The following is a 12,547-nucleotide window of genomic DNA, read 5'->3' on the forward strand; positions in this document are numbered from 1 at the left end:
ATGTGAGAACAATCAGTCTGCTTGTCCTCGGAGAAAGGAGTATTAAGAAAAAATAAAGGAAAGCAAAAACCAAAGGCTGGGACCAATACAATTAGAAAATTTAAATGACCAAACAACAAAGGTAAAAAGGCATTTTATTTTTAATTTAGGATACAGTAGTGTGGTAGTTGTGTTAATCTAAAAAAATAAATCAAACATTTTTACAAATACTAAATAAAGGGCCTCTTTAACAAAGCCACGCTAGTGATTCCTGCACGGCAAATGAGAGGAAGCCCGTTTAATTCCTGTGGGAATCGATAGTCCAGCTTTGTAAAAGAGGCCCAGAGCGATAACTTTTTATTGGACTAACAATATCTTTTTCTACTTGCGGCCAAATCTTTCCTAAGATCAGGACCATGTACCAGACTGTCCTGACCTAAGGAAAGAGGTTCACATGGCCAATGGGAATATGCTGGATGGGCGAGCTAGGGCTGACAGACAGACAAGTATTAAAGTACCCGCGTATATTTCCAGAACACAGTACTGCAAATACTTTTCTGTTTAACAAGCTGAATTGTTTTGCCATGCATTATTTTGATTTTTTTTGGTACATAATTCCCTGAAGTGTATTACAGAATGCATAATAACCATCAGTAACAGAGGTACTGGGGGAGGCAGCTGGTAGACAGAGAAGGAGTCCTTCCCTGCTGTATTCAAAAGTGCCCCTACGGTTTTTGGTTTTTTTTGTTGTTAGAAGTGGTGCTTGTACAGGGGGAGCAGTGTTCCCTCTAACCTCTGCTATACATCCAGTACATAAGAAATGCCACACTGAGAAAAGACCAAGGGTCCATCGAGCCTAGCATCCTGTCCACAACAGCGGCCAATCCAGGCCAAGGGCACCTGGCAAGCTTCCCAAACGTACAAACATTTTATACATGTTATTCCTGGAATTGTGGATTTTTCCAAAGTCCATTTAGTAGTTGTTTATGGACTTGTCCTTTAGGAAACCATCTAACCCCTTTTTAAACTCTGCCAAGCTAACCGCCTTCACCACATTCTCTGGCAACGAATTCCAGAGTTTAATTACGCGTTGGGTGAAGAAAAGTTTTCTCCGATTTGTTTTAAATTTACTACACTGTAGTTTCATCGCATGCCCCCTAGTCCTAGTATTTTTGGAAAGCGTGAACAGATGCTTCATATCCACCTGTTCCACTCCACTCATTATTTTATATACCTCTATCATGTCTCCCCTCAGCCGCCTCTTCTCCAAGCTGAAAAGCCCTAGCCTCTTTAGCCTTTCTTCATAGGGAAGTCGTCCCATCCCCGCTATCATTTTAGTCGCCCTTCGCTGCACCTTTTCCAATTCTACTATATCTTTCTTGAGATGTGGTGACCAGAATTGAACACAATACTCAAGGTGCAGTCGCACCATGGAGCGATCCAACTGCATTATAACATCCTCACACCTGTTTTTCATACCTTTCCTAATAATACCCAACATTCTATTCCCTTTCCTAGTCGCAGCAGCACACTGAGCACAAGATTTCAGTGTATTATCGACGACGACACCCAGATCCCTTTCTTGGTCTGTAACTCCTAACGTGGAACCTTGCATGACGTACCTATAATTCGGGTTCTTTTTTCCCCACATGCATCACCTTGCACTTGCTCACATTAAACGTCATCTGCCATTTAGCCGCCCAGTCTCCCAGTCTCGTATGGTCCTTCTGTAATTTTTCACAATCCTCCCGCGATTTAACGACTTTGAATAACTTTGTCTCATCAGCAAATTTAATTACCTCGCTAGTTACTCCAATCTCTAAATCATTTATAAATATATTAAAAAGCAGCGGTCCTAGCACAGACCCCTGAGGAACCCCACTAACTACCCTTCTCCATTGTGAATACTGCACGTTTAACCCCACTCTGTTTCCTATCCTTCAACCAGTTTTTAATCCACAATAGGACATTTCCTCCTATCCCATGACCCTCCAATTTCCTCTGTAGCCTTTCATGAGGTACCTTGTCAAACGCCTTTTGAAAATCCAGATACACAATATCAACTGGCTCACCTTTATCCACATGTTTGTTCACCCCTTCAAAGAAATGTAGTAGATTGGTGGGGCAAGATTTCCCTTTACTAAAAGCATGTTGACTTTGTCTCATTAATCCATGCTTTTGAATATGCTCTGTAATTTTGTTCTTAATAGTCTCTACCATTTTGCCCGACACTAACATCAGACTCGCTGGTCTATAATTTCCCGGATCTCCTCTGGAACCTTTTTTAAAAATTGGCGTTATATTGGACACCCTCCAATCTTCTGGTACCATGCTTGATTTTAAGGATAAATTACATATTACTAACAATAGCTCCGCAAGTTCATTTTTCAGTTCTATCAGTACTCTGGGATGATTACCATCCAGTCCAGGAGATTTGCTACTCTTCATTTTGTAGAGCTGCCCCATTACATCCTCCAGGTTTACAGAGAATTCATTAAGTTTCTCCGACTCGTCAGCTTCAAATACCATTTCCGGCACCAGTATCCCACCCAAATCTTCCTCGGTGAAGACCAGGGGCGTATCTGGAATCCGGCGGTAGGGGGGGCCAGAGCCAGAGAGGGGGGGGCACATTTTTGCCTCCCCCCCCCCCGCCACTCTCCACCCCCCCCCTTGCCGTCAACCCTCCCCCGCTGCTTACCTTTGCTGGCGGGGGGCCCCAACCCCCCGCCAGCCGAGGTCCAACCCGCAGTCTTCATATTTTGTCTTCCTCCGACTCCTCCGTGGCTATGCTGTAAGTAACGCTGCTGATTCGTTGAATCCAGTTCGGAGTCTGACGTATTTTATTTCCTATGTATACTTACTTCAAGGCTAATATCAAATCTGATCATATTATGATCACTGTTATCAAGCGGCCCCAGCACCATTACCTCCCGCACCAGATCATGCACTCCACTAAGGACTAGGTCTAGAATTTTTCCTTCTCTCGTCGACTCCTGTACCAGCTGCTCCATAAAGCTGTTCTTGATTTCATCAAGGAAGTTTACCTCCCTCGCTTGCCCCGATGTTACATTTACCCAGTGAATATCGGGGTAATCAAAATCACCCATTATTATTGTGCTGCCTAGTTTGTTTGCATCCCTAATTTCCTTTAACATTTCTGCATCCGTCTGTTCATCCTGGCCAGGTGGACGGTAGTACACTCCTATCACTATCCTTTTCCCCTTTACACAAGGAATTTCAATCCATGATTCCAAGAAGTGCTTTGTTTCCTGCAGAATTTTCAATCTATTTGATTCAAGGCTCTCCTTAATATACAATACTACCCCCTCCACCAATTCGATCCACCCTATCACTACGATATAATTTGTACCCTGGTATGACAGTGTCCCACTGGTTATCCTCCTTCCACCAGGTCTCAGCAATGCGTATTATATCTAATTTTTCATTTAGTGCAATATATTCTAACTCTCCCATCTTATTTCTTAGGCTCCTGACATTCGCATATAGACATTTCAAACTATGTTTGTTGTTCCTATTTACATCATGCTTAATGCTACACCTAGTTTAAATATGCCACTGCCGTGGGGATATTCAGCAGCACTAACTGGTTAAGTGCCACTGAATATCAGCTGATAACCCCACATAAGTGATTTAGCCAGCCAGCAGCCATTTCTGGCCTGTTAAATCACTTTGAATATTGATCCTTACTCCTTAAATACTTTTCAGACAGCAGCAAGTTGCATGTGAAGACTTACACAAGGCACGTTATCTTACAACATACCTGATCCAAAGCCAACAGACAATCTGACACAGACTTTGTCCCTTTGAAGACAGTGTCAGGGAAGCGTCAGTTTTTTGTTTTTTTTTATAAATCACTGTCAGTTGTGAGCTTTTTTTTTTTTTTTTTTTTTTTTTTTTTTAATTGCGGTTCCATTTGATTTGTTTTTTTCTGTTGTTCACTAATTTGATTTGTCACCAACAAGGAACATGGTGTGTAATTTGATAAATGAAAACAACTTGATACTTGAGAAAGAAACTCTGTTGCCTGATTAGTGATCAGCTCTTTCCTGGGTGACCTTTTTATTGGAACAGAAAAATCAGAGACTGTGAAACTTAAAATCTGTGACAATGATGTCTGAAGAAGGAAGCTGTGTGGTCTCTAAACTTTATGCACTGCAGTCTTTTTGGTCTGTCACTTAAAACCTTGTATAAAAATGCTTTGAAACCCTGTGAGGAATCCCTGTAAGGTGCCCCCTTCCCCATGATCTATTACTGTACAGAACTGGAGATCTCTAATAGCACTGCAGGAACCATAAAGAGGAGCTGCAGCAGCAGAATTGTAACTTCCCCAGGAAGGGCTCATACTGAGGTGTCTATTATATCCCTGGGTTCTCCCATGTCTTCTGTGTTTTCAGGTATCCAAGGCTGGCGTTATAGGGGTGCAAGCAGAGCAATTGCCCTGGACCCCCATGCTGCGGGGGCTCTTAAGACTGCTTAAAGCTGAAGGAGATGCAGCCTGCTGGTGGGCTTTGGGGTCCCCCTCCAAGGTTCTGCTCTGGGCCCAGCATCAAAAACACCAACCCAACATGTACAACAGTACTGCAGCATGTGATCCCTGTCTCCCCAGCTTCTGGCCACCAATAACGTCACCTGTGATGAGAATTTCCATGAAAGTCAGCAGCAGGAAGTGAAAGTGTGATGGGGCACAAATTTTGCCAATGCCAGAATCTGATGTTTCAATAGTGGAGTTTTCCCACCCCATTTCAATGTTTTTTCCTGATTGGAGGAGCCCACCACCAACCCCAGATACCAGAGGTAGCAGAACACCTTTTTGGATGGAGAGGCAAGCAAACCAATCTTCAGCCCCACCCCCATGCTCTACAGTTGCTGATACAGTGTTGGGCAAAATATTGGTGGGGCCACAGCCCATGTGACCCACTCCACACTGCTGCCTGAACCAGATATCCAGCACCAAGGGAGTTCAAGGGGACTTACTCAGAAATGTGTACGAATATGTCCTCGCTGCCTTTCTCCGGTGTGATAAACCCATGGCCTTGCGAGCGCGAGAACTGCTTGCAGATGCCCTTGTAGAGGGGGCCAGCAGACGCACGGGCAGTTCTGAAAAGAGAGTAAGAGAAGCAGTAAAGTTTCCTACGACTAGTCATGTTGGCTCACATAATTCCAGAGGACACAGCCCTTTGCTGAGGGTTCACTGCTAGACACTCTGGAGCCAATTTTCAAAACCAACCAGAACACCTGACTTAAGCAGCTCTGTGCTCTCATATTTCAGATTCTATATGGTGTTGCCCTTGTTACTTTGCCTTCTCACAATTCAGTCTTTGGTGCAAGAGACTACCTGCGTCTTCATTTTCCTACCTGTAAGAAAGTAGTTTATAAATCTATATATTTCAGCTACTTTTTCATAAGTTTTTAAAATCTTTCCTTTTCAAAAACTTTCTGTCAATTGGCCCTGGTGCCTAATCTTCCCCCCTTCCTTTCTCTCCATTATGCTTTATTATTGAATTCTTTATATATTTACGATTCTTTCCTAATTGATAAGTGTGGGTTTATGTATTTTGTTTCATGTTCTTTTTAGCTTGTTAGCCACATTGAACTCAAAATTGTGTGGTATAAATGTCATACATAAATAAAAAACACATTTTCAGCCATAACCCGACTGCACCGCAGTTAACACCATTCTTAAAATCTTGCAGGCCAAAACAAAGCCAGCTTTCCCTGTACATAGGGGTATTCGAGAGATGGGGAGATGCACAGGGAAAAAATATTTGGTTCATTTTTGCTTCATTCAGCCTCCTCTCCCGATTCTTGGACTTTTTTTCAGGTCCTCTCACACACTAACAAAACTTTTTAGCACACACAAATCATCTTTATAAATACAGTTTCTTAGGTTAATGTCCATGAAATCAATTTTGTATGCACTAAATTTACAAAAGCACATTCACAAACCAAAGGGTCATTTTACTAAGGTGCACTAACAGATTTAGCGTGTGATCTTGGGCAAGTCACTTAACCCTTTAAATTCTCCAGGGACAGGAAAATACCTACTGTTCCTAAACATATCTCACCTTGAGTTAACAAATGAAAAAGGTATGAGCTAACTCTAAAATCCCTTCTCCCCTTTCCCTTTCCTGACTTAAAGCTTCGGAACCCTGTGCAGATGTACATAGAACACTGCCAGTATGTTTTGCTGAAAAGCAATGGCTGGGATGCTGACCTTGGGACTATGACAGCCGACTCTGCAGTTTCTTTCACTCCAGTTAGCCCAAATGGCAAAAGCCAAGCTCAAAAATCAATTGAACCACAACTGTGCCACACTGCCACCAAGCCATCAGGCCAACACAGTGTCTGTAGAATGTACGAGTCTGTAACAGTCAGCTGATCGCTAGCTGTGTTCCTGAAAATGTCCAGCACACAGCTCTGAAAGCGCCTGCCATTAGTGATGGGAATTTTTGGATCATTTAATTTTGTAATAGTGCATACTAAACAGTGTCTGCTATTACCAAACACAATAGTATACTACAAAAAAAAAAACCACACACACACACACACACAGAAGCAAAACTTAAATCTTTAGCTGAAAGACCTGACTGAAAGCGGCACTGGCGTCCTTGAGGAAGGACTTGAAACAGCAATTTCTGTAGGACGTGGAGGAACGGACAGTAAAATTGCAACCGAATTGGAAAGTTAAGTTTTGCTTCTTTCCTTTTCTACATTTTCCGGTGCTTAGTGTCGTATCTATTATTTGTGAACTTTGACGAGAGATCGAATTAAAACCTCTGGGAGGGAGATTAATCCCCCGGGGGCAAAGTTTGTACACGGATGCATTTGAGCAAAAAGCATTATTATTTTAAAAGATGGGTTTATTACAGATAGTTATGGGATATCACAAAATTTAATTTTCATTCACTGAAAAAACACTGCGGGCTTGAGTTTAGAGAGTATTACATGATGTATAGAGCTTAAAAGTGAGCTGCTATGGCAGTTAGACTCACTGAAAGACACGCTCGGCTGTAGGTACAGCCTATACTGAACTCTTTTTCATGCTCTTATATATTTTTAAAAAAAAATTGGGGGAGCTATTTTGTCTAAGGCATCCGATGCAATTATGTAACGATGCCCAGCAGAGCAGAACAGCCTGGGTATCCAACGTGCCTGACAATTCCCACATCTCTTAATACTTCTTTGTATATCTATCTATTTCCCCATACACTGCCTGAATAATATATATCCCAGCACCCTCTGCCCAATTCATCTCTAACTCTCTCTCCCCCTCCCCAATTCCCCTACCCTTGAAGTATTCAACAGCCACGTACGCAGAATAGGTCCTGGTTCTCTTTGTGGGGAGGGGACTTGGGAGGTCTCCGAGCAGGTGGTGACTCCTCTCCCAGAGCCGGCTGCCCTCCCTGTGGAAGGGGAAGGAAGGAGAGATGGGCGACCTCGGGGACTGCAGGGGTTGCTCTGTGGGCGGTGGGGTGGTGGGATCAGAAGACATCGCACCCGCTGAGATCAATTCCGTCTCCCAAGACAAGGGGAGGCCAGGATGCTTCAGCCTCTTGCTGTAATCTAGAGAAAAAGAAGAGTTTTGGACCATTAAGAAAAAAACACCTTCAGAGATGACATGGAGGGCTAATATTACTAACAGAGAAATATAGGGTCAGGAAGCGGAACATAGGCAAGCGGTAAAATTATCTAGGTAACTTTAGGCCAGCTTTTCGCATGTGGACCAACTTTTTTTTTTTTTTACTTCATCCTTCCAGTGCTGACCAGATAAAGAATGGTGCCACCCTGAGGATGCCTGAAAACCCACGTCTTTATTTGTCCAAATTTAGCCTACCCAGCTAAGCCACTGAATAAGGGGAGGGGATGTAATTCAAACAAATATTCAAATCTCAGGTTCTGTCCTACTAACTCAAAACATTAGCTGGACACACCCTCTGAATATTGACTGCTCCTCAAGTCCCTTCACTGGCTCCCTATCCGTTTTTGCATCCTGTTCAAACTTTTTCTACTAACCTATAAATGTACTCACTCTGCTGCTCCCCAGTATCTCTCCACACTCGTCCTTCCCTACACCCCTTCCCGTGCACTCCATTCCATGGATAAATCCTTCTTATCTGTTCCCTTCTCCACTACTGCCAACTCCAGACTTCGCGCCTTCTGTCTCGCTGCACCCTACGCCTGGAATAAACTTCCTGAGCCCCTACGTCTTGCCCCATCCTTGGCCACCTTTAAATCTAGACTGAAAGCCCACCTCTTTAACATTGCTTTTGACTCGTAACCACTCGCCTCCACCTACCCTCCTCTCTTCCTTCCCGTTCACATTGATTTGATTACTTTTTTTTTTTTGTCTATTCGATTGTAAGCTCTTTGAGCAGGGACTGTCTTTCTTCTGTGTTTGTACAGCGTTGCGTACGCCTTGTAGCGCTACAGAAATGCTAAATAGTAGTAGTAGTAATTTAGCTCATTAAATTTATTCATTTTGGATGTAAAGGGCAATACTTGGTTTGTTTTTGCAAATCACACAGGCATAACACACCTCAATAAACCCAGCAGCACAGAATGAAAATGAGTCCACACTGCTACAGCTGGTTCAATCAAAGAAAACTAGTTTACCGACCAAATATTTGGACTAAGTATCTATTTTAATCAAGTAGGAAGATATTTCATCTGGATTAGTGTTGACAGACATATAATCCTAGCTCTCATCATGAATCACCTTCTCTTCCTGTAATACCAGCCCTTCCTGTGACACTCTGATAACTATTCAGGCCTCTATGTTTGGAGTGCAGGTACTTGCTCTCATCTGGTACAGCACTGGACTTTTAATAAGCCCATAAAAAATAAAAAAAAAACAGTTCTGTTGTTATTTCTTTATTTTCCCAACCTAGGGTTACCATATTTGCTCCGCCCCCCAAAAAAGAGGACACATGCCCTGCCCCCACCAATCCACACCCTGCCCTACCAACCCCACCCTGCCCACTGTCACATACCACCCCACCCCTTTCACACCCCCATCCCGCCCCCTAAGGGTGTCCTATCCTCCCCTCTCCTTACCTTACTGTGCTGCCCTGGTGGTCTAGTGACCTCTTCAGGGCAGGAAAGAGCCCCCCTCTTTCCTGCCCGGAATGGCTGCAGACTGTCTTGCTCCCTCCCATATCGGTGCCAATTCAAAATGGCCACTGAGAGCGACCTTGCTAGACTTCTGCAGAAGTCTCGCGAGGCCGCTTCAACTCTCGGCGGACAATTTGAATCGGCACCAGGACCGGAATCAGCAAGAAACAGTCTGCAGGTGCTCTGGGCAGGAAAGAGGGGGCTCTTTCCTGCCCTGAAGAGGTCACTAGACTACCCGGGCAGCACAGTAAGGTAAGGTGAGGGGAGGAGAGGACACCACTAAGCCCGCCTGACCACCAGCCTGCCCCTTTGCTCGCAAATCTGGACAAACGGGCAGGCTGGAAAAAACCACCCAGTTGCCCGGCCATGTCCTCAAAAAGGAGGACATGTCTGGGTAAAAACATATGGTAACCCTATCCAAACCTGTTTTATTCTTTCCAACCCAGCTGCCCATCTGTTTGGGAGCAAAGTAACTCTGCCAAGTACTCGTACTACTACTACTAATCATTCTATAGCATTACTAGACATACACATCACTTTACACTTGAATGTGAAGAGACAGTCCCATCTCAACAGAGCTTACAATCTAATCAGGACAGACAAACAGGACAAATAAGGGATAAGGGAAATACTTAAGGTGGGAATGATAAACAGACATGGGTACTGAACTATAGGAGTTGGGAGTTAAAGCAGCCTCAAAAAGGTGGGCTTTCAGCCTAGATTTGAAGATGGACAGAGATGAAGCTTGACATACCAACTCAGGAAGTCTATTCCAGGACTATGGTGCCTGTGACCTGGATTGGCCTCTGCTGGAAGCAGGATACTGGGCTAGATGCCCCAGTATGACTATTCTTATATTCTACTACTAATCATTTTTATAGAGCTATTAGATGTATGCAGCGCTGTACACTTGAACATGAAGAGACCGTCCCTGCTCGACAGAGCTTACAATCTAATTAGAACAGATAAACAGGACAAATAAGAGGATAAGGGAATTACTAATGTGGGGATGATAAAATAAGGGTACTGAACAAGTGAGTAAGGGTTAGGAGTTCAAAGCAGCATTAAAAAGGTGGGCTTTTAGCCTAGATTTGAAAATGGCCAGAGATGGAGCTTGACAGACCAGCTCAGGAAGTCTATTCTAGGCATATGGTGCAGCAAGATAAAAAAGGAACGGAGTCTGGAGTTAGCGGTGGAGGAGAAGGGTGCAAATCAGAAAGATTTACCCAGTGAACGGAGTTCCCGGAGAGGACTGTAGGAAGAGATGAGAGTGGACAGGTACTGAGGAGCTGCAGAGTGAATGCACTTATAAGTCAATAAGAGGAGTTTGAACTGTATGCGGAAATGGATAGGAAGCCAGTGAAGTGACTTGAGAAGAGGGCTAATATGAGCATAGTAACACTGGCGAAATATTAGTCGTGCGGCAGAATTTTGAACAAATTGAAGAGGAGAGAAATGGCTAAGGAGACCTGTGAGAAGCAAGTTGCAATAGTCTAAGCGAGAGGTGATAAGAGTGTGGGTGAGGGTTTTGATAGTGTGGTCAGAAAGGAAAGGGCGAATTTTGGTGATATTATAGAGAAAGAAACGACAGGTTTTAGCAGTCTGCTGAATATGTTCAGAGAAGGAGAGAGAGCAGTCGAAGATGACCCCACGGTTATGAGCTGATGAGACAGGGAGGATGAGAGTGTTATCCACAGAAATAGATAATGGGGGACGAGGAGAGGTTGGTTTAGGGGGAAAGATAAGAAGCTCAGTCTAGGTCATGTTTAGTTTCAGATGGCGCTCAAACATCTGGGCGGCAATGTCAGACAGGCAGGCTGATACTTTGGCCTATATTCCTGCTGAGATTTCTGGTGTGGAGAGGTAGATCTGGGAGTCATCAGCATAAAGATGGTACTGAAAACCACGGGATGAAATCAGAGTACCAAGGGAAGAATTATAGTTGGAAAAAAGAAGAGGGCCCAGGACAAATCCCTGAGGTACATCAACTGACAGTGGGATAGAAGTGGAGGAGGATCCACCAGAGTATACACTAAAAGTATGACTGGACAGATAAGAAAACCAGGAAAGAACAGAGTCCTGAAATCCAAGTGAGGACAGCATATCAAGGAGTAGGCTGTAATCAACAGTGTCAAAAGCAGCAGATAGATCGAGAAGGATGAGGATAGAATAGAGACCTTTGGATCTGGCCGGGAATAGGTCGTTTGACAAGTGCTGTTTCAGTGGAATGAAGGGGGCGAAAGCCAGATTGAAGTGAATCAAGAATAGCTTGACAGGAAAGAAAGTCAAGGCAACTGCGGTGAACAGCACGTTCAAGTATCTTGGATAGCAAAGGGAGGAGGGAGATGGGGCGATAGTTGGAAGGACAGGTAGGGTCCAATGAAGGGTTTTTTTTGAGTGGTGTGACTACAGCATGTTTGAAGGCATCAGGAACAGTCACAGTGGAAAGTGAAAGATTGAGGATATGACAGAGAAAAGGGATGACAGTAGGAGAGATAGTGTTAGATGGGTGGGAATAGATCGGAGGAACAGGTAGTTAGTTTTGAGGAGGAAAGAAGATGTGTAGTTTTTTTCAGTGATTTCAGAAAAGGAAGAAAAGGAGGCAGGGGTTGGAGGGTTGTGAGAATGGACTAAGGGAAGGAGAGGTGGAGGTGACCTGGCTGAGAATTCAAGTTTAATCTTGTGAATCTTATCATGAAAGAACTCAGAGTCGGAAGAAAGTGAATTGGGAATGGTATACCGCCTTTCTGTGGTTTTTGTAACTACATTCAAAGCGGTTTACATAGTATATACAGGTACTTATTTGTACCTGGGGCAATGGAGGGTTAAGTGACTTGCCCAGAGTCACAAGGAGCTGCAGTGGGAATCAAACTCAGTTCCCCAGGATCAGAATTCGCTGCACTAACCACTAGGCTACTCCTCCAGAGGGAGTTGGAGGTGAAGTCACTTTGAGGAGAGAGTTCAGTGTGGCAAAGAGACGTTGAGGGTTTGAGCTAAGAGAATTTGTCAACTGGATGTAATAATCCTGTTTGGCAAGTAAAAGAGCAAACTGGAAGGAGGTCAGCAAGAATTTGAAATGTATTGAGTCAGCATAGGCATGGGATTTCAGCCAAAGGTGTTCAGCAGAGTGGGCACAGGAACGTAGGTAGCGGATTCTAGAGGTCAGCCAAGGCTGGGGTTTGGTACGTTTTACAGAACGGGGAATGGGAGGAGCTAGAGTATCCAGAGCAGAGGAGAGAATAGTATTATAGGAAGAGACAGCCTCGTTGACAGACTTGGATAACATAGTGGTAGAGAAGAGAGTTGAAACACTGAAGGACAGAGTAGAAGGGTCAATAGCCTGAAGATTCCTAAATCTTCAGGAGGGTGTTTAAGTGTGAAAGTTATCAGATGATGGTCAGAGAGGGGAAGAGCTGAGGCACAGAAGCTGAAGAGT

At 43.9% G+C, this 12,547-nt stretch overlaps 1 protein-coding gene across 1 annotated transcript in view; it reads right to left on the reverse strand.

Moving 5' to 3' along the window:
• The window catches only part of CSDC2 (cold shock domain containing C2), a 161,534-nt gene that overhangs the window by 19,094 nt on the left and 129,893 nt on the right, over positions 1 to 12,547 (reverse strand). The window contains exons 2-3 of the mRNA XM_030207804.1: positions 7,314 to 7,563; positions 4,975 to 5,097 (exon numbers count right to left, since the gene is read on the reverse strand). Of these exons, the coding sequence (XP_030063664.1) occupies positions 4,975 to 5,097; positions 7,314 to 7,492 (302 nt within the window). The 5' untranslated portion in view covers positions 7,493 to 7,563. The remainder of the gene's footprint in view (positions 1 to 4,974; positions 5,098 to 7,313; positions 7,564 to 12,547) is intronic.

The sequence above is a fragment of the Microcaecilia unicolor genome, chromosome 1 (genome assembly GCF_901765095.1).
Source record: "Microcaecilia unicolor chromosome 1, aMicUni1.1, whole genome shotgun sequence".
NCBI classification, from domain to species: domain Eukaryota; kingdom Metazoa; phylum Chordata; class Amphibia; order Gymnophiona; family Siphonopidae; genus Microcaecilia; species Microcaecilia unicolor.